Below are 20,121 nucleotides of genomic sequence, written 5' to 3'. Positions count from 1 at the left end.
CAACCTCCAGCATCACATTGTCATTGCTGACGGTATGGCAATATCCCGGACCATGACATTTGTCTTCCTGATGCAGATGGTCAAACTCTTTACAGGCAAGACAGAGTATGTCCATTTACCAATGCAGATGTCCCTCTGTATGGAATGTTTGTGTGGAATCGTCAGCGTTGAGTAACTCTTGGCGACTTGGTGCACCTTTGTATTGGATCTCAAACAAGTAAGGTGCAACAACTTTCTGTCAGTTCTGGCATGCAAGTAGATACCCTCGCTAGATGACCTGAAGGCATATGACCGCAGCAAAGGGAGGAATATGCCAAAGATTGTCAGTACAAGAACGCAGCCCTGTATGACCCCCACTGGGGATCTCAACAGGTTCTCATGTTGCCCCATCATAGCTGACCTTACCCATCATGTTGTCATGGAAAGAGGAGATCACGTTGAGCCGCCTCAGCAGGCAGCCAATTTTCTCCAGCAGCTTAAATAGACTGCCTCTGGTCACATGATTGAATGCCTTGGTGAGATCAATGAGGGCAGTATATCATGGTCTCCTTTGTTCACAGCATTTCTCTTGCAGTTGCCCAACTGAGAAAATCAAATCATTTGTTGATCTTCCAGGTTTGAAACCACAGCAGGATTCGGAATTTTTGCGAAATCTGCAGTCTAACAAAGTCAACACAGGCAACACTTCTCCCACAATACTCAGCTGGTAGATGCCTTGATAGTTGTTGCAATCACTGCAGTTACCCTTGCTCCTGTACAGGGGGGTCACAACCCTTGCATTATGCATATCCTGGGGCACTGCCCTCTTCCTCCACCAGAGACTAGAGATTCAGCAGATGCTGCAGGAGTGCCAGTTTCCCATGTTTGGTGAGTTCAGGTGGTATAGCATCACCTGGAACTTTACCTATAGCAAGCAAGTCACTAGCTTTGCTAAGGTCCTCGACCGTGGGTTCAATATCCAGCTCTACCATGACAGGCATGCTTTCCATGGCGTTTAGAGCTTCCTCGGTGACAGTGTTCGCCCTGGAGTACAACTCAAGTTAGTGTTCCACCCACCTCTCCAACTGTTTATTGCAGTCAGTGATGACTTCCCCTGTCTTTGTTTTCAATGGAGCCATTTTCTTTGCTGATGGACCTGTTGCCTTTCTGATCCCTTCATACATGCTCCTGACATTCCCTTGTCGGAGGACATAATGTCAACCTCGAACCATTCAGCATTTTTCTGCTCTTGCTTCCTATACACACAGTGCTGTTTTGTAGATGGTGTCTCAAAGTATGTTCCATTTCACTTCTACACCATGTGGGAATGCCAGAGAGTGCCTGCTCAATCGAGTCACAAAACTGCTGATTTTTAATTAGGTAGGCAGTGTCGCTGGCATTGATATGAGGACAGCACAGTTGCTCTAAATGAAAAAGCTTAAAGGGGTTGCACCCTCACCTTAGTGCGCACCAGGGAGTGATCTGTATCACAGTTAGCACTCTGCTAACTGCAAGTGTTGAGAATACTGTTCAGAGAGTCACATCTGGTGATGATCAGAGCCAGCTGGTGCCAATACTCTGATCCTGAATGTCTCCAGGACCCCTTGTGGCAGGATTTGTTCTAAAAGGTGTTAGTTAGACAAAGCTCATGGTACATAGGAACAAGCTCATTGGAATAGATTTTAAAAAGGTTTAAATCTTTGTTTGTGATAAACACTTCTCAGTATAGTGAATATCATGACCTCAGTCGTGATTACTTGATTGACAATAATGAATCTGAACATTGCAAACATTATCAGCATTTTCCTGTTAATGTTGAGAGATTTTATGTTCCAAAAAAAATTATTCTAACCCCCATTACTTTTTATAACTATCTCATTTTATTAGAAATATCCTTGCCACAAAAATTTTGATGAAAAACTCATGGATGAAGTAATGCAACAGATAAGCTTTAGTCCACCACAACTTAATTTATTTACACTATGTTAAGTGTATACTATCCTAAACTATATCAATTCACCCAACACTAAATTAAGTTAAATCAAATCCACGGAGATATTAAAGTAAATAAATCTGCAGGTGCTAAAGCCACTAGTACAACATCCAGCATGTTTCATCCTTAAATAAGCTATAAACATTGTTATTGAAAATGATAAAATGTGGATTATTCACTCAAAGTGTGATAAAGCAAAAAATTCTTCAAGCCTTCACTCCTCTCCTATCAGTAGTTTTTCTAATAAAAGTTACATGGCTAACATGCTAAAACAGCAACTATAGACTACATGCAAACAATGGAAAGACTGACAAAGTACAGGCACCTGATTTATTTCACAGCTTAGAGGTATATTATCAATATATACATTTTCAAAGCTGATTCCGTAAACCAAGGGGCAAGGGAATCTTCATTTGGCATTCCTCAAAGTCCAATAAATGGTGCCTCATATTGAATATATACTCAAGGTTCCTCAGAGAGCATAGGAGTGCGAATAACCTGCAGCATTTATTTAGGATTATTTATCAAGTTTCAAGAGTTGCTAATTCAGGGAACAAGATGTCACCTAGAGCAAACCTCAGTTGAAATATTCAATAATTTTTTTAAAAAGCAAGCACAAGCCCAACTTTCACCAGCAGCAGAGGATTATGAGCTTTACAATAAAACAGGAGAAATGAAAATGGTATGAACAGATCCTGCACATGAACCTCGATGGGCTACATGTGAGTCTTACCTTCTTCTTCTGATATTGTAAATTAGTTTTGCTGAAGTTGACATTTTAGCATTACATTCACAATGGTTCCTTCTTTCCAAAGCGAGACGAAATACTATTTTGAAATAAAATGTGATAATTTCTCACCATGCAGCAGGAAAGGTCATTAAGAGGATTAAAGTTTCTACATTCTGATTTTCCTATGTGCCAGATACAACCTCACCCCTCGATTGTTGGCTCCATGCATCCTGTATGGCGCAACGTCTCCTGTATTCTACACCCTCTCACCCAACAATATTACCCTTATTTACCAGCTTCACCCACCCTATCACATGCTGACAGAAAGACTGATAGTCTTACTGGCATTCATTTACACCCAATTCCAGAATGGAAATGTAACCCTTTATCCGTGATTGGCTAATGGGCACCTTGGCACGACATCCCTTTGGGTTTTATTCCTATTTTACTGAAGAGGAAGATAATGTAATTAAATCTGGAGGCCTGGTCTTGAACAGATGCCATCAATTTATCAGATAAATTAACAAGGTTGACCCAGGAAATGATTTTGGTTCTCTTGGTATCTTTCATTACACTAACAGGGCTGCAATAGCAAGCCCACCCATATGGTGAAGATTATTGTGACTAATCTAACTGCAACAGATCTTCTGGATGCATATTTTGCAATCCCCTCCTCCAGCAACTTCCAACACATCAATTCTTTATTAAATGTAGTCCTAAAGATTTAAGTTCAGTTTTGAAAATGTGCAAAGGACCAGCAGGCAAATGCTATGTGTGAGAGATAGAATGTTATGCAAAAGCATTTATTAGTTAACAATTATGATCATTTCTGTTTACTCCAATTTAAGATTCTTAATAGTGCCTCCGTCACACCCATTACAATAATTGAAGTGGGACTATGACAAAGTGGTACCTGTGGAGATGTGCTGAAAGCCAAGGTACTTTTGGTCATCTGTTTTGGACGTCCTAAAGTTAAAGGATTCTGGGTTAGAATCTTTGAGCTTCTGAATAATTTAAAAAATAATATTTATGTTCCAGTCATAACAGCTTGTAGGAACCCTAAGTGAACCACCTGCACGTCATCCTACATGACTATTGATATTGGAAAGTTGACACTCCACATATGGTGCTTCCATTATTTGGGGACCCTCATGGAAATATCTCCAAATAGAATAAGTTTAATTCACAGCATACCTAGAACTAGGCTACTACTTTGTTCACTGGGCCATAACATGGCACCAGAAGTCATGCCTGTTATCTCCCTTTCCTTCTCCATGGCGGTTCTTCCCCTTCCACATGGCACACTTCACCACACATTTCTCCATTCCCTATACATTTCCTATGTATCTGCATCACTCTTCAGAATGTGCTGACACTTATTTTGTCTTCACATTCGCCTTTTTCCCAAAACATCTCCCTACATATTTCCAATTTCCTTGTATCATGCCTTATAAGTGCTACATTTCCCATGTAATAATATCCTACATGTACCTCCCATTCCACTTGCTTCCTCCCATCATGGTACTTCATCTTCCATTTGTACTTTCCTATGCGCTTCCCAGCATTAGTAACACAAAGCTCAGTGCCTCGTCATTGGCACGAATGTGCACAATCCTCTCATGCTTTAATGTTCTACTTATAGATTTTGAGCCAAGGCCTGACAGCAGATGAGCTGAATTTGCTTTGAATATCACAGGGGCTAACTGGCACATCTCACTGTTTTACCAGGCCACATGAACAACCAGAGGTTTAACATTTACCATCTTTTCTTCTCGTATTTTTCCTGCAGGAAATCTTTGACTTTCTGAGGATCTCTGAAATCTGGATAAACTGATGACCTTTCATCGTACAATCCCAGCCAAATCTGTTTACAGACCTGAATAATAAAATGGAGAAAATGGCATCCTGTTAAACATGACAAATGTATCAGTTTTAAGGATTTACCTTTATATTTGTTCTTCAGCAATTTTGCACAGTTGTACCTAGAGGATGCAAATCTAACTTCATGTCGTCAATGCAATTCACATCTAAAAGTGCAGATTATGCATTCATTCATTGTGCTTTTTTCAAAAGGTAGTATCTTCACCTGTATCTTATTGCTATATAAACTGCACCACCAATGAAAAGAATCAGAATGTACAATTGTAAGATGGGTAGATCAGAGGGAGCTGGAGTAATCTAGCTGGGCCAGATTCTGTACGGAACAGTTAAACTCCAGAAGCATGCAACATTCAAGAAAATAAGGCAGATGGGCATAGTCTTCCATCCAAACAGGCATTAACACTTTACGCCAACAGAAAAATCTACAGGGATTCTGCTATGAACTCAAAAGATTTTTACTTATTGAAGTTAAAGCGCAAGTACAACCATACACACTAGATTTAATATTCAAATGACATTTAACTGAAGAACTTCTGAATTAGTCAACAAATTTAGTTAGTTATATATGCTGCAGTCAGGGGTAAAGCTATGCAAATATTTTGAAAGTTAGATAATTTTTTGTTTAAAAGGAAAAAGTATATATACACATCTGAAGGTATTGTGGAATTGGAACATGAGATAGTTAAAGGAATACGTTAGGGTAGTCTGTACTTAGTACACTGTTCCAATTATATGCACAATGTGAAGGGGAAGGTCAAAGTAGCTTTATGGTAGTCCCTGGGATTTTGATACTTTGTGGGAGGATCAAAGGTTTTACAAATATGGCAATAAGCCTTGTGAGGTTGGGTCACTGGCCTTTGACATATTAGGAAAGGGAAATTATTTTGTGGTTTTTGTCTGCTTCTCTCAGGCAATAGTCCATGTGTGTGTGTGGTAGGTGCTTGGGTCATGTGAGTATCCTGGGATAGGTTCCAGATTGCTTGTTATTTCCGGAGTTCCACGCAAGGTCCATATATCCCTTTCTCTGACTGATATATGCTGAGGAGACTGCCATATTTCACCACAGTAGGGAAACGGGGGTCGGAGGGATGTTGGGGGGAGAGGTGGGGAATATTCATTTTTGTACTTAGCTGCATCATGGGTAGCTTAATATTGATTCTCTGAAAGAAGTGCAAACACTTTATGAATTCAGTGTACTATTAGAGGAATACATTGGGCTAGTATACAAAGTGCATGTTTTCCAACAAATATTTCCTCCACAGTGAGTAAACCCAACTGTTTGTTGTGCAGGAATTAAACAGCACATCATAGTTTCTATGGCATTTTGGATTTCAGTCCAGAACTAACCGCCGCAGGGCCATAATGAATGCAGCAATGAATCATTTTGGCCGTGGAATTTTCAACATTCATCTATCAGGTTAGGGTGAAACTTGCAGATCAGATATATTGCCTGTGGTACGTTCAATGCATTACAATAATTTATATATGTGTAGCACCTTTAACGTAATGAAATGTCCCAAGGCACTTCACAAGGCCATTACAAAACAAAGTATGACAACAAGCCACATAAGGAGATATTAGGTCAGATGACCAAAAGCTTGGTCAAAGAGGAAGATTTTAAGAAGCATCTGAAAGGAGGCAAAAAAGTTAGAGAGGTGTAGGGAGGCAAATCCAAAGCTTGGGGCCAAGCCACCAATGGTAGGGCAATTATGATTGGGAATACACAACAGAAATAGAGAAGCACAGGTATCTCAGAGGATTGAGGGGTTGGAAGAGGTCACAGACATAGGGAGGGGCAAGTCCACGGAGGGATCTGAACACAAGGATGAGAATTTTAAAATCAAGATGTTACTTTACCGGGAGCCAACGTAGGACAGCGAGCACAGAGGTGACAGCGCAACAGGACTTGCTGCGAGTTATGGACAGCAGAGTTTTGGATGACCTCAAGTTTACAGAGACCAGCCAGGAGTGCGTTGGAATGGTTGAGTTTAGAGGTAACCAAGGCATTACTTTGAACTGAACCTCCTGCACTCTGTTGCAGATGGTAGCCTGTTTTCCTACTTCTTTCAATTCCTCCTCAGTTAACTGGTGACCTAGTTCTCACTTCCAGGCCTAAGGTTTTATATGTCATCTTTTGATCTAGAGACATGTTAGAGATAAGTTTGCAAAAACTTAAAGGAGAGTGAACACAGTTTCAAAGGAAATAGCTCAGAGTGGAAGGTTTTTGAGCATGCCTGAAAATTGAGGAATTGTCGGGGAGACGCAGACCACTTTCGAGAGGTGTCAGTGTTATTCTGGGCCCCTGTCATCCTTCTCAATGGAAAGAGAAAAATGTAGCCAAAAGTTCTTCTGATCTTCCATCACATTAATTACAAACTGTGTCCAATTCATCAATTAAACATACAGGATTATATCTCCAAACTCTTTAGTCTGTAGGCTCAATTTATTATAGAGAAAAGCAGACACACAGAACAACAATGGCGGTTTTGATGAAGGGTGAATGCCTGAGCAAACAAAAAGAACAAAAACTTGCATTTAAATAGCATCTTTCATGTCCTTTGAATGTGCCACTTAAGTATCTTTGGAGCATAGCAATTGTTACCATATAGACAAATGAAGGAGCCAATTTGCATTCAGCAAGATCCACAAAAGGGATTGGGAAAAATTAATCTGTGTTTTTGGTGGTATTGGCGAGAGATACGTAATGACTAGGGTCACTGAATATATTCAAGCCTGAATAAGCAATATTTTTGATCTACAAGGGAATTAAGGGTTATGGGGGGCAGTCAGGAAAGTGGAGTTAAGGCCACAATCACATCGGCATGATCTTACTGAATGGTGGAGCAGGCTTGAGGGGCCAATGGCCTACTCCCACTCATATTTCTTATGTTCTTTGACCTGGACACACAGGATTCCCTACACTTCTTTGAATAGTATTATGAATCTTACATCCAGCTGAATAAGTTTAAAGTTTCATACAAGAAGCACACATCAATACTGCACTGATGTATCAGCCTAGGCTTTATGCTCAACTTCTAGAGTGGGGATTGAACCCACAACCTTTTGATTCAGAGACTCAGGAATTGTTCTCCTTAGAGAAGAGAGGCTGAGAGGAGATTTGATAGAGGTGTTCAAAATCATGAGGGCTTCAGACAGAGTAGAAGGAAACCATTCTCATTGGTGGAAGGGTCAAGAACCACAGGACACTAATTTAAGGTGGCCAGGAACATAGGAAATAGGAGGAGGAAGACATTTGGTCCCTTGAGCCTGCTCCGTCATTCAACTAGATCATGGCTGATGATCTTGCTCAACGCCATTTCCCCTACTATCCCCATATCCCTTGATATTTTTAGTATCTAGAAATCTCGATCTCTGTCTTGAATATATTCAATGACTGAGCCTCCACAGCCTTCTGCGTTAGAGAATTTGAAAGATTCAACACCCTCTGAGTAAAGAAATTCCTCCTCATTTCAGTCCTAAATGGTCTCTTATTCTGAGACTGTGCCCCTTGGTTCTAGAGTCCCCTAGCCAGCAGAAACATCCTTCCTGCATCTACCCTGTCGAGCCCTGTAAAAGATTTTGTGTGCTTCAATGAGATCACCTCTCATTTTTCTAAACTCTAGGGAATAAAAATACAGGCCCAGTCTCCTCAACCTCTCCTCATAGGTCAATCCTGTCATCTCAGGGATCAGTCTAATGAACCTTCGTTGCACTCCCTCTATGGCAAGTGTATCCTTCCTTAGGCAAGGAGGCCAGAACTGTAAAAAATATTCCAGGTGTGTGGTCTCACCAAGGCTCTATACAACTGCAGCAAGACTCCTTTACTCCTGTACTCAAATCCTCTTGCAATAAAGGCCAACGTACCATTTGCCTTCCTAATTTCTTGCTGCAGCTACATGTTAGCTTTCAGTGACTTATGAACAAGGACACCCAGGTCCCTTTGGACATCAACACTTCCAAATCTCTCCCCATTTAAGGAATACTCTACATTTCTGTTTTTCCTACCGAAGTGGATAACTTCACATTTTTCCATATTATATTCCATCTAGCATGTTTTTGCTCACTCAATTAACCTGTCTCAATCCCCTTGAAGCCTCTTTGCATCCTCCTCACAACTCACATTCCCATCTAATTTTGTGTCACCAGCAAACTTGGAAGTATTATATTTGTTCCCCACATCCAAATCATTGATATAGATTGTGAATAGCTGTGGCCCAATAGCTTGGCAAGAGGACAAATGGCAACTTAAAGAAAAACAATTTCATGCTGCAAGTAGTTAGGATCTGGAATACATTGCCCAAGAGTGTGTTGGTAAGAGGTTCAACTGGAGTTTCAAAACGGAATTGGATAAGCACCCAAAGAGAAAAAAAAATGCAGGGAAAGGGTGGGGGAGTGAGAGTAGGTGAGTTGCTCTTGCAGAGAACCAACATGGACCATATAGCCACCTTCGGTGCTGTAATCATTCTGTGCTTTTAAGAGCAATAACACAGAGGCAAGCTGACGATTCATGTATTTTCTCTTTACATATGTTTATTTCCAGCCTTATCTGTTTTTATCAATTACATTCAAAAGACAATGTCATGAATTTTGCCAAGGATGCATTTAAAGAGAAAAATTCAAACTTCTTTTTATAGCAAGTGTAATTCTTGGAGGTTCAGGTAAATCTGTCAACGTGTCTCATTCCCAATGTTATTTTACTTTTTTACTCTTCTATTTCTCTCCAGAAATTAAACATTTTTCCCCACTAGCAGTAGGGCTGGATCCTAGCATGCAAGTTTTTACCTTCTGTCTTTCAACAATCTCCAGCGAATCTGGTTACATAAAAACTATAATAGTTTTAAATAAAAACAGAAAATGCTGAAAAAACTCAGCAGATCTGACAGCATCTATGGAGAGAGAAACAGAGTTAACGTTTGGAGTCCGTATGACTCTTCTTCAGGGCTGAGTTTTAAATAGTTCATTTACAAGACTTATTCTGCTTTATGTGTAGTTTCTTTCAAGGATTTATCATACGTTGAAGCTTTGTAAAACATTTGGCTTGGAAGAGATGTTTCACAATTTTGAAAGCAGGTCCAATGTTCCGGGGAACAAAACGATACATCTGATTGACAGCATCCAATTGAAAAAAAACAGTGCAACGACAACAGAAAGGTGGAAAGGTTCCACAGGGTTTCAGTCATTTGGCAGAGGTAAAGTAAAGACTTTAAGTTAAGTTTTTTTTTAAGGTAGATTATTAGCTGATGGATAAAACTTGCTGAATCAAAAGGAAAAAAAATAATGCAGTGACTACAGACTGGATGATTCAAAAAGGAATTAGATGTATTTCTGAACTGAGCAAACAATTAGAATAGACTTAGGAGATTTCAACTCCTTCCTGGTTGATGCAAGCTCCTCATAAAGGAGGCGGTAATTGTGGACAAAGAAGAGACAGTATAAGATAAAAAGATATTCATAAAATTGCAGTTATACATCATGATTCAAGCTATTTATAAATTTGCTGACAAAACAATTTTCATGCTCAGAACAAATCTATTTTTAACCTGTGATCTTCAATTATTGCCAAGTTTAATCTGCAGAGACACACACCGATTATTGCCACATCCTAACATTTACTGTAATTTCCATGGCATTCATTCTGGAGAAGAGTTTTCAGTTTTCTGCAATACTTCTGCCTCATTGTCCTCACTAATCTGCATTAATATTTTACCTGGTACCTAAACAAAAACTATTTAAAGCATTTCCCTAAAATGATAAATGCAAATGTAGCTAGATCATCAGTAAAACAGAACTGAAAAAGTAGTATTAATGAGCTTTATACGAATAGAAAGTAATAATGTAATAATGAGTTTGGATGGATGGTTACTGAAAACAATAGCACTAGAGCAGAGGATACTGTATGCTTCCATGTGTAGGCGCAAAATATAATATTGAGTAAGGTCTACAGCATGGCTCGTTTATAGGATATTCAAAAGCAAATTATATTAGGTGTCATCACAAGGCACTCTTGAGCTGAAGCTGAGTGTTGAAACAAAGCACAAGCTATGAAGTGCTCCATGGGGGGGCTATTCCATGATCAAAATGATTGAATACAGTGGAGTCCAGGAATGTACATCAACAGGTTGTGGAACATGCTGCATGCTACAATTTAACTAACTGTTAACTAACTGTCTCACTTTCCCCCAAAGACCAAGCAGCCAAGTTCTATCAGCGTTTATATTACTTATTTTCTGCTTTGCCCTGTTCAAATTTTGTGGACAAGGTTAGTGATTTCGAAAAGGCTATTCCTAGCCTATTTAAAGCAAAATACTATGAACGCTGGAAATCTGAAATAACAGAAGATGCTCAAAGTACTCAGCAAGTCAGGCAGCATCTATGGAGGGAGAAACAGAGTTAACTTTTCAGGTCTGTGGCCTTTCATCAGAACAAGAAAAGTTAGAGATGCAACAGGTTTTAAACAGCTATAGAGGCAGGGAAAGGGGGCGAGGAAGCTAAGAACAAAAAGGAAGGTCTGGGATTGGGTGGAAGACAAGACTGATTAAATGACGAAAGAGATGATGGTGCAAGGCAAAAAGGGAATGGCAATGGGGCAAGAAAAGAAACAAAAGACCAAGATCTGGTCCCATTTTTTGTTTTATTTTGTCCCAATACCACCCACTTTTGCCATTTAATCACTCCTGTCTTTCACCCTATCTCAGGCTTTCCCTTTGGTTATTTTCCCCCTCCCACCACCTCCCTCCCTGCCTCTGTGTTTGCTTAAACCTGTTACATCTCTTTCCAGTTCTGATGAATGATCACAGATTTGAAATGCTAATTCGGGTTTCTGTCTCCAAAGATGCTGACCCGCTGCTTCTGAGGATTTATGCTGTTACCTCCATTGTTGGATAAGTCAAAGCACCAAGTATCAGCAACTTGAGATACCAAACGTTAATGGGAATATTAATTTAAACTTATTACATTGGCCCAAGACTCTACAGTATGGACCACAAAGCACACTGTGGTAACATCACAGCAAAAGGCTAAAATCAAATCAGTTGGTGGGAGGAGTGGTGGTGAAAAGGAGGGAGGAGAAGTCCTTTAAATAGGAGAGCAATTGCTATACAGGAACATTATCAAAATAGTTACTTGAAGTTTCATTGGACTTGGAGCTGCTCAGTTAGCCAATAGTGAACACTGAACTAGTATTTTACTTGGGGTGACAAAATATATAACCATGATCTGAAATTAACCAATTATTACTAAGAATCAGTCTCAAACATGTAAACAGTATCCGAATCACAATTGCAGGGAAGAGATAAGGTCAGAGTTGTAACACTGCACCCAGCAATCTCTTGGGTTTATTTTTCAAAGTTGGCAACTCTTAAAAATGTCACTAGCAGTATTGTACAGTAATCTCTACTATGCAAAACAAGCACGAGTTCAAATGTCAGCTACAAAAGAACCATTTTTCACTGGAAATTAGAGTCAACTTCAATTAAGATGTGAAACTTTGGAATTAATATTTGACCCCTCCAATGTTCAGTAATTCCTGATACACATTGAACACATAAGGTTTTGAAAATATTTGCTCTCAAACAGCAGTGAATGTATTATCTTAATGGAGGGCCAAACTAAGGCCCTGGCATTTATATGTGAGGGAGGAGAAACGAAAATGCACTAATATCAAGAATATTAAAAGAAGGCAGAGGCAAAGGAACATTTTTAAGTATGATGCATCTCAGTCCTGACCTATACTGCAATAGATTTCATTTCTGCCCTAGTTTTGACAATAAATCTTTGCTGAGCACAATCCAACATTCAACTAACCCCTCAAGTAGTAAAGAGTTTCACTGATGCAAGAACCCCCAAGTGAAATTTTATAGACTTCAACTGGAAGTTGAAAATTCCTGTTGGGATCCTGCTTTCTGCTGATCAGAGTCAATTCCAATATAGACAATGTAATCTAGCAGGCTCAGAAAGATAAGCACAATATTGAAACATTTTTCCCTCAAGAAGGTTACAGTAGAGCTGGGTTCAATGAGTTTTATTAGCAAATAGGTGAGTCCTATTTTTTGGGAGGGTTCCAGCTTCAGTTTTAGCCAGGGTGGTTGTAAGGGCACACTTGGCCCTCTTGGTTAAGGGGCAGAGGCATATAATTGGTAGAGTTCTCAGTCCTGATCACTATTTTGCTTGAAGAATGGGTTTGGGAACATCAGATGAAGAAAGGATTGTGCTCAGTTGGGTGCGCTGCTCAATGTGAATCATTTAACCATATTCATTACCAAGGCTCAAAGACTAGTTAGCACTTGGGTGAGGTACAGTTTGTGAGCAGGAAGGTTTTTTTGAAAATAATCAACCTATAGAGAGCCTAGACTTTTACTAGATCAGCCTGCATTCCCAGGGTTAATATTCTAAGCTCTGGGTATTTGGCATAAGTGGAAGTGGTGCACTACGCTTTACCATTAAAGCTGAAGAGTTCAAAGTAATCTTAGGGAAAGAGCCAAAACATTTCTCCTCAAAAAAATTATTCTTTCGATATAATTCCATCCAAGAGAATCAAACCTGAAGTCAGATGAAAGGAATCAAAATCATGCCCATAAGCAACAATACCTTGTGTCAACTCAATAAGCAAAATAAATTATTTGAAATAAGTTCTCAATCACACTTACCTCATTGCCATGTTTTTGGAGAAACTCAATTTCTTGCTGTGTGAAGGTGGTCATGGAGATTGACTTCACTCTATGCGGAGGATTTAACCCACGTCTAGAGATTTAAACACAAAATTTATATTTCCAGCCATTACAGATTATGTACTTAATGCATCCAGAAACTTTTAAATAACTTCAGTTCTTGGATATACTGCACCTTCTAGTTGTAGACACCTTATTAGGTTTACAAGACACAATAATTCCCTCATCAATCATTCCTCTACGGCCTCTCAGGGAGAGGGGATAATTTACTACTAGAGCTAGGTTGGAAGGGAAGACAGAGAAAGAATCAGGAACACAGTAAATCACAAGATTCAAATTTTCTCACTCGGAGACAATTTCCAATCTGTCCCATTTGACAAAACTCAGGTGTATAAGAACACAAGGAATAGGAGCAGGAGCAGGTCATACAGCCCCTCGAGCCTGCTCTGCCATTCAATACAATCATGGTTGATCTTCTGTCTCAACTATACTTTCCCACCTGTTCCCTGTATCCCTCGATTCCCAGAGAGACCAAAAACTGTCCATCTCAGCCTTAAACATACTCAACAAAGGAGCATCAACAACCCTTTGGGATAGAGAATTCCAAAGATTCACAATCCTTTGTGTGAAGAAATTTCTCCTAATCTCAATCCTAAATGATCAACACCTTATTCCGAGACTGTGTCCTTTTCCTAAATTCACCAGAAGGGGTAACAACCCCTCGGTCTCTACCCTGTCAAGCCCCTTAAGAATCTTGTACATTTCAAGATCACCTCTCATTCTTCAAAACTCCAGACAGTATAGGCCCAATTTACTCAGCCTCTCATCATGGAGTAACCTTCTCAACCCAGGAACAATCCAGTGAAGCTTCACTGTACCAACTCAATGCAAGTATATTCTTCTGTAGATGGAGATCAAAACAGCACATAATACTCTAGGTGTGATCTCACCAAAGCTCTGTACAACAATAGCAAGACTTCCTTATTCTTGTACTCCAAGCGCATTGCAATAAAGCTAACATGCCATTTGCTTTCCTAATTGTTTCCTGTGCTTGCATGCTGACTTTGTGTTCCTTGTACATGTACACCCAAGCTTTTTTGAAACATCAACATTTAGAAGTTTGACACCATTTAAAAAATATTCTGCTTCTCTGTTCATATGGGGGAGGTGGTGGTAGTGGTAATGTCACTGGACTAGTAATCCAGAAACCCAGGGTAAAGCTCTGAGGGCCGGGGTTCAAATCCCACCATAGCAGATGGTGGAATCTGAATTTTAAAAAGTAATCTGGAATTAAAAGTCTAATGATGACCATGAAACCATTGTCAGCTGTGGTAAAAACCTGTCTGGTTCACTAATGTCCTTTAGGGAAGGAAATCTGCCATCCTTACCTGGTCTGGCCCACTTGCAATTCCAGACCCACACCATTGTGGTTGACTCTTAGATGCCTTCTGCAATGGCCTTGCAAGCCACTCAGTTGTTTCGCAACTGCTAGAAAGTCTATAAGGAATATGGACTGCAGTGGTTCAAGCTCACCACCTCCTTCTCAAGGGCAATTAGGGATGGGCAATAAATGCCGGCCGAGCCAGCAATGGTCACATCCCATGAACGTATATTTTTTTTAAAATTACTAAAGTGAATAGTATCACAGTTCTCATATTATGCTCCATTTGCCACCTTGGTACCCACTCACTTAACCTGACTCTAGCTCTTTGCAGCCTCTCTGTATCCTCCTCACAGCTTACATTCCTACCTAGTTTTGTATCATTACTCTCTCTTTCGTCCAAGTCATTAATATAGATTGCAAATAGCTGAGGTCTCAGCACTGATCCTTGCAGCACTCCACTACTTACAGCCAGGCACTTAAAAATGGCTCCTTTGTCCCTGCTCTCTGCTTCCTCTCCATTAGCCAATCCCCCATCTCTGCTGATATAATATTCCCAATGCCATGAGCCCTTAACTTGCCTATTAACTTTTTATGTGGCAACTTCTCGAATGCTTTTTGCAAATCCAAGTGCAGTACATCTACTGATTCCCCTTTATCTACTTTATTGGCTACATCCTCAAAAAACTCTTTTTATAAAATCTTTTATAAAACCATGTTGACTTTATCTGATCATACAATGATTTTCTAAACACATTGTTAGGTCTTCCTTAATAGATTACAGCATTTTGCTGATGACTGCTGTTAGGTTAGCTGGCCTGTCAGACCCTGTTTTCTCTCTCCTCCTTTTTTTGAATAGTGGTGGTATCTTTGCTAACTTCCAATCTGCTGGGGCTATTCTAGAATCCAGGAAATTGTGGGAAATCATTCAGTGTTTGTTAGTACTCCAAAGAAACAACCTGCTTGCTGTATATCCTTCCCACACCATCACACTCTCAGTTAAAGTGGCCATGAAGCAGCTTGATTGGCTAAAAAGCTAGTTCAAGTGTCCTTGAAGGAAGGAAATCTACTGTCCTTATCCAGTCTGGCCTGGATGTGACTCCAACAAACCACCCACCCTCCTCCTTCCCACCCCAAATGTGGTTGACTATTAATGACCTGTTGAAGCAGCCTAGCAAGCCACTCAGTTCTATCAACCCATTATAAACATGTGTCAGCAAGATATAATAATGTTATTGGAATTTATTGTAAAATAGTGGTATCTGTGTCTAGATGTGTCTGTGTGTGAGAGACTTCACTGGATTAAAGGCAGCTGGTCTGAAGCTTTGATGTATGGGGGGAAATTTAGAATGTAAGGTGCAAAAGAACATTTGCATTTTTAAATAAACCAGACTAGATTGTTTGCAAAGGAGAAGTGAAATGTGTCACCTAGCCAGGTGAAGTTCAGAAACAGTGTGTTTATTTTTCCCCCAAAGATTACTGGTAAAATTGGTACTATGATAATTTTTTATGATCAGGGAGGTAAAATCCAAAGACAGTAAAACAATGGGAATTTGCATTCAAAGGGAAAAACATGAATAAAGGAGAGAAGGCTGTGTGTAAAGGCAGGCATTTTAAGATCTAACAAGTGTGAAAAGCCTTCAGCATCTACACCTCAAGCTGCTGTCCAGAACAAATTGACGTTAAGAAGATTCATTTTGAATTGGATTGCTCAGGGTGTCATGTTTCTTTGCCTGGGTCTTTTAAAATCTGTGTCTTACTGTAGTCTTAAACCATTTCTCATATTAATAAACGTTTAATCTAGTTTTGTAAAAACCTATAAGGCTCGGTGGTCTTATTACTACTGAATTCAAAGCCCGCATCTTGAAACATGCAAATTGCAAAAATAGATTTGGCAGTTGTCTCAAGTTTCCCTCTGGAGTTTGAGCAGCTCAGCATTTACCATCGGCTGTGCCATAACACATGGATTGCAGTGATTTAAAGCCCGTCAGTGCCTTCTCAGACCAATAAGTGATGAGCAATAAATGCCAGCTTCACCATCAGCAACATTTAGACAAGGATTTTATTTTTAAACTGCAAAATACTAACGAGAATTAACAATAACTTTTTTCTTTCTTTTAGCGCCAATTTTATTGTGGTTTTGTTATTGCACTCCACTGAGGTATGTCATACATAATGAAAGCACAGGCTGCAGGCACCACTCTAAACACCACCTCAGGCTCCACTGATACCCATATGAAAAATAATCAAAAAGACGAATGAAATGTCAGCCTTTATAACTAGTAGGGCTGGAATATAAAGGGGAGGAGGTTTTGCTACAGCTATACAAAGCACAGGTTACACTACATTAGGAATACAGCATACAGTTCTGGGCACTGCACCATTGAGAGGATGCAGTGGTCTTGGAAGGAGTGCAGTGTACATTCTCCAGAATGTTACCAGGGATCCAAGGATTAAGTTAAGAGGACAGATTATATAAACCAGGCTTGTATTCCCTGCAATTAGACGGTTAAGGGCATTTTGATTGAGGTTTTTAGGATTTTGAACAGGATTGATGAGGTAAAAGGGAAGAAATTCCTTCCACTGGTGCGAGAGTCTAAGACCAGGGGAAAGAACCTTAAAATCAGAGCCAGGCCACTCAGGAAAGAGATCAGGAAACACTTCTTCACACAACGGATGACCGAAGTGTGGAACTCACTCTTACAAAAAGCAATAAATGTTAGCTCAACTTATAATTTTAAATCAGAGGTTGACAGATTTTTGCTTACCAAAGATATAGAGCAATTATGGAATCAAGGGGGTTGGATAGAGTTAGGATACAGATAAGCCATGATCTCATTGAATGGCAGAACAGCCCTGAGAGCTGAATGGCCTATTCCTGTTCATATGTCATAAGCAGTACACAGCCAGTTTGCCTACAGGGTCACATTGTACAAGGGTCATACTGCAAGGATGGCCTGTCCTCTACCTTCATTGAGACATTTTGTAGGCTGTAGAGCTAGGCTGTCCTCAGACTCCACCAGGACACAATGTTCACCGTATTGAGCTGGCTTGTCCTGACTCCACTCGGTCATGTCGTTCACATTGCACAGCTGCTCTGTCCTCAGTATAATACTTTCTGGGACTAAACACTATATCATTCTACAAAGCTCATCAATATAGTGCCAAGAACAAGAGCTTCTGGGTATTTAGCACTGTTGAGAATAGATTTATTTCTTCAATAAAATTTAATCTCATTTGAATGGTTTTTGCCTTTTCTGAAGAGTTAACTATGAGCCCATTTTGTAAGTCTTTACATTGGAGGTCATTTTATTTTTTACTGCTGCCCCATATTTCTCAATTGAATATAAAGTATCTCCAGACAGCTTGTGACTGAACTCATCAAAAGCAGAAAACAAATCCTGTTTTATTCAATTCCCTTCTAGTCGACACAATAGAGTTCTTCCAAACAGAGGCACGCTTTTTCATTTCTAGAGGGACTGGTTTAAACAATAAAAGTCAAACGTAAACAACAATCCTAGACACCTTCCCTTGGTAATACACCAGGCAAATTATCCACCAGAGTAGACTCACATTAAAGCAGTCAGCCTACAGAAAGATTTTTTTTTAAATTACATTTTCTTGGTCAAATTGGAAACTGCTTCACAATAAATGGAGACAGAGTTATTAGGGGAAGAGCACAGCCACGGAAGAGCAAAAAAAGACAGGTCAGGTCTCTATAACTGTTCATAGGCTTCTCACAGAAATCACACTTTCTACAAGCCTACAGCCTGCATAATTACTCATTACTTGTTACTAATCTTCTTCCTGTAAAGATACAATGCCTTTTGCTCATTTTCTCTCTTTGTGCTGTACCTTCAACAAAATTTGTTTTCTGTACCAGAAGTTTACAAATGTATTTTTTCCTTTGCTAAGCATTGCCCTAGTCTGCTGAGAATATGGCCCATTATCACATTCACTCCATGACTCGTGTCTCTGCTCCGATCCTTCTCTTTCTATTCAATCTATCAGATCATCATTTCCACTACACGTAACATGATCCCAGCACCAGCTACAACTCTTTTTTCTTGTTATTTGGTAGGAGCTTTGTCTCTGCAGCAGCCTCATTCACTCTCCCTTCAGCTGCTCTTTTGGTAACCCTTCTTCATAGAGCTTCTAATGCGACTACAGCAGCTGCACCATCAATGAATCCACTTCTTCTCCTACTTTACATGGGAACCCACCCCCCCCAAACCACCAATACATGTGGAGAATGATTTACATGCATCTCTAAACATCGTAACTCTGCCTGCAAGTATGATTCCATGGTTTGTCACCTCAATTTCCCATCCCCGTCTCATTCCAACCTTTCAATCTTTGGCTTCCCACACAGCACCAGCCAAATAACCAAAATGGGCATTCTTGAACTCTCTAGCCTGAACACCCAGAAACCACTTTAATTGACTCCTTGAAGTTCTGAAGAAGAGTCATACAAACTCAAAACGTTAACTGCTTCTCTCTCCACAGATGCTGCCAGACCTGAGTTTTTTTTTCTGTTTTTATTTCAGATTTCCAGCATCCGCAGTATCTTATTTTATCCTGGAAACACCAGCTGGGTTCTCCTATTGAAATTCCACTGCACTCCCTTACTATTCTGCAGTTATGTCTAACTCATCCTTCCACTTTTCACACAGTTAACTGATATGATCTTTGCACAGTATTTAATCCTTCTTACATGTTTATTGCATTTAAGATCTATTTAAAGGTTGGTAAGCTCAACAGCTCTCCCTTAGTGACAATAATTAACATTCATATACCATATGTACTTGCATTCGTGGCTACACTTCAAAAAGTAATTCACTGGCTGTGAAGCACTTTGGAATAACCTGAAAGACACTGAACAGATGCAAACTCTTTCCCAATTAATTCTTGTTCCCTTTCTTCTGCTTGACAATATCAGCTCCTAAGGAGCCTACATAAAACATTAAGCAATTTTTCTTTTGAATATGCTGATTCTGTTGTGCATTTCCTGTTAATGGTTGGAAAATCATAGGGTGCCCAAATTCACATTCTTTTTATGTTCTGCCACCAGTCAAGTGTCCCCACTGGCAGCAAAAGTTCAATTTTCTAGTAGTTGCCAAACTGTTATGGCTGAAAGGCCCCTTTTCAAATGGATTAGTAATCACATACTGTGTCCCCCCCCTCCATCTAAATTATAATGCTATAGAATACTTACAATATGAAAGTTCTGCACTGTATGTTATTAACGTTTTTAAGAAAACCAGTATTTACTTCCGTGCTGTTCTCATTGACATAGTGGTATTGTCCCAACTAGTAACCCAGAGACCCAGGGTAATGCTCTGGGGACCCAGGTTCGAATCCGACCACAGCAGACGGTGAACTTTGAATTCAATAAAAATTAAAAATCTAACAATGAACATGAAACCATTGTCGAATGTCGCAATCTGGTTCATTAATGCCCTTTAGGGAAAGAAATCTGCCATCCTTACCT

The 20,121-nt window shown here is 39.8% G+C and overlaps 1 protein-coding gene across 13 annotated transcripts in view; it reads right to left on the bottom strand.

Annotated features, from left to right (window-relative positions):
* Positions 1 to 20,121, bottom strand: part of agfg1a (ArfGAP with FG repeats 1a) — a 78,522-nt gene that overhangs the window by 54,736 nt on the left and 3,665 nt on the right. For 9 of the 13 annotated variants that reach the window (XR_013579620.1, XR_013579621.1, XR_013579623.1 and 6 more), the window contains exons 2-5: positions 13,229 to 13,322; positions 4,463 to 4,578; positions 3,616 to 3,668; positions 2,706 to 2,799 (exon numbers count right to left, since the gene is read on the bottom strand). Coding sequence is in view for 9 of the 13 variants with exons in the window: in XM_078564143.1 (XP_078420269.1) it covers positions 2,706 to 2,799; positions 3,616 to 3,668; positions 4,463 to 4,578; positions 13,229 to 13,322 (357 nt within the window). In the remaining 4 variants the exon portion in view is untranslated. The remainder of the gene's footprint in view (positions 1 to 2,705; positions 2,800 to 3,615; positions 3,669 to 4,462; positions 4,579 to 13,228; positions 13,323 to 20,121) is intronic. The other 4 variants (XM_078564148.1, XM_078564150.1, XM_078564152.1 and 1 more) reach the window with 2 other exon arrangements.

This window comes from Cetorhinus maximus, chromosome 19 (genome assembly GCF_964194155.1).
Source record: "Cetorhinus maximus chromosome 19, sCetMax3.hap1.1, whole genome shotgun sequence".
Classification (NCBI taxonomy): Eukaryota; Metazoa; Chordata; class Chondrichthyes; order Lamniformes; family Cetorhinidae; genus Cetorhinus; species Cetorhinus maximus.
This window is presented reverse-complemented; position numbering and strand designations above follow the sequence as displayed.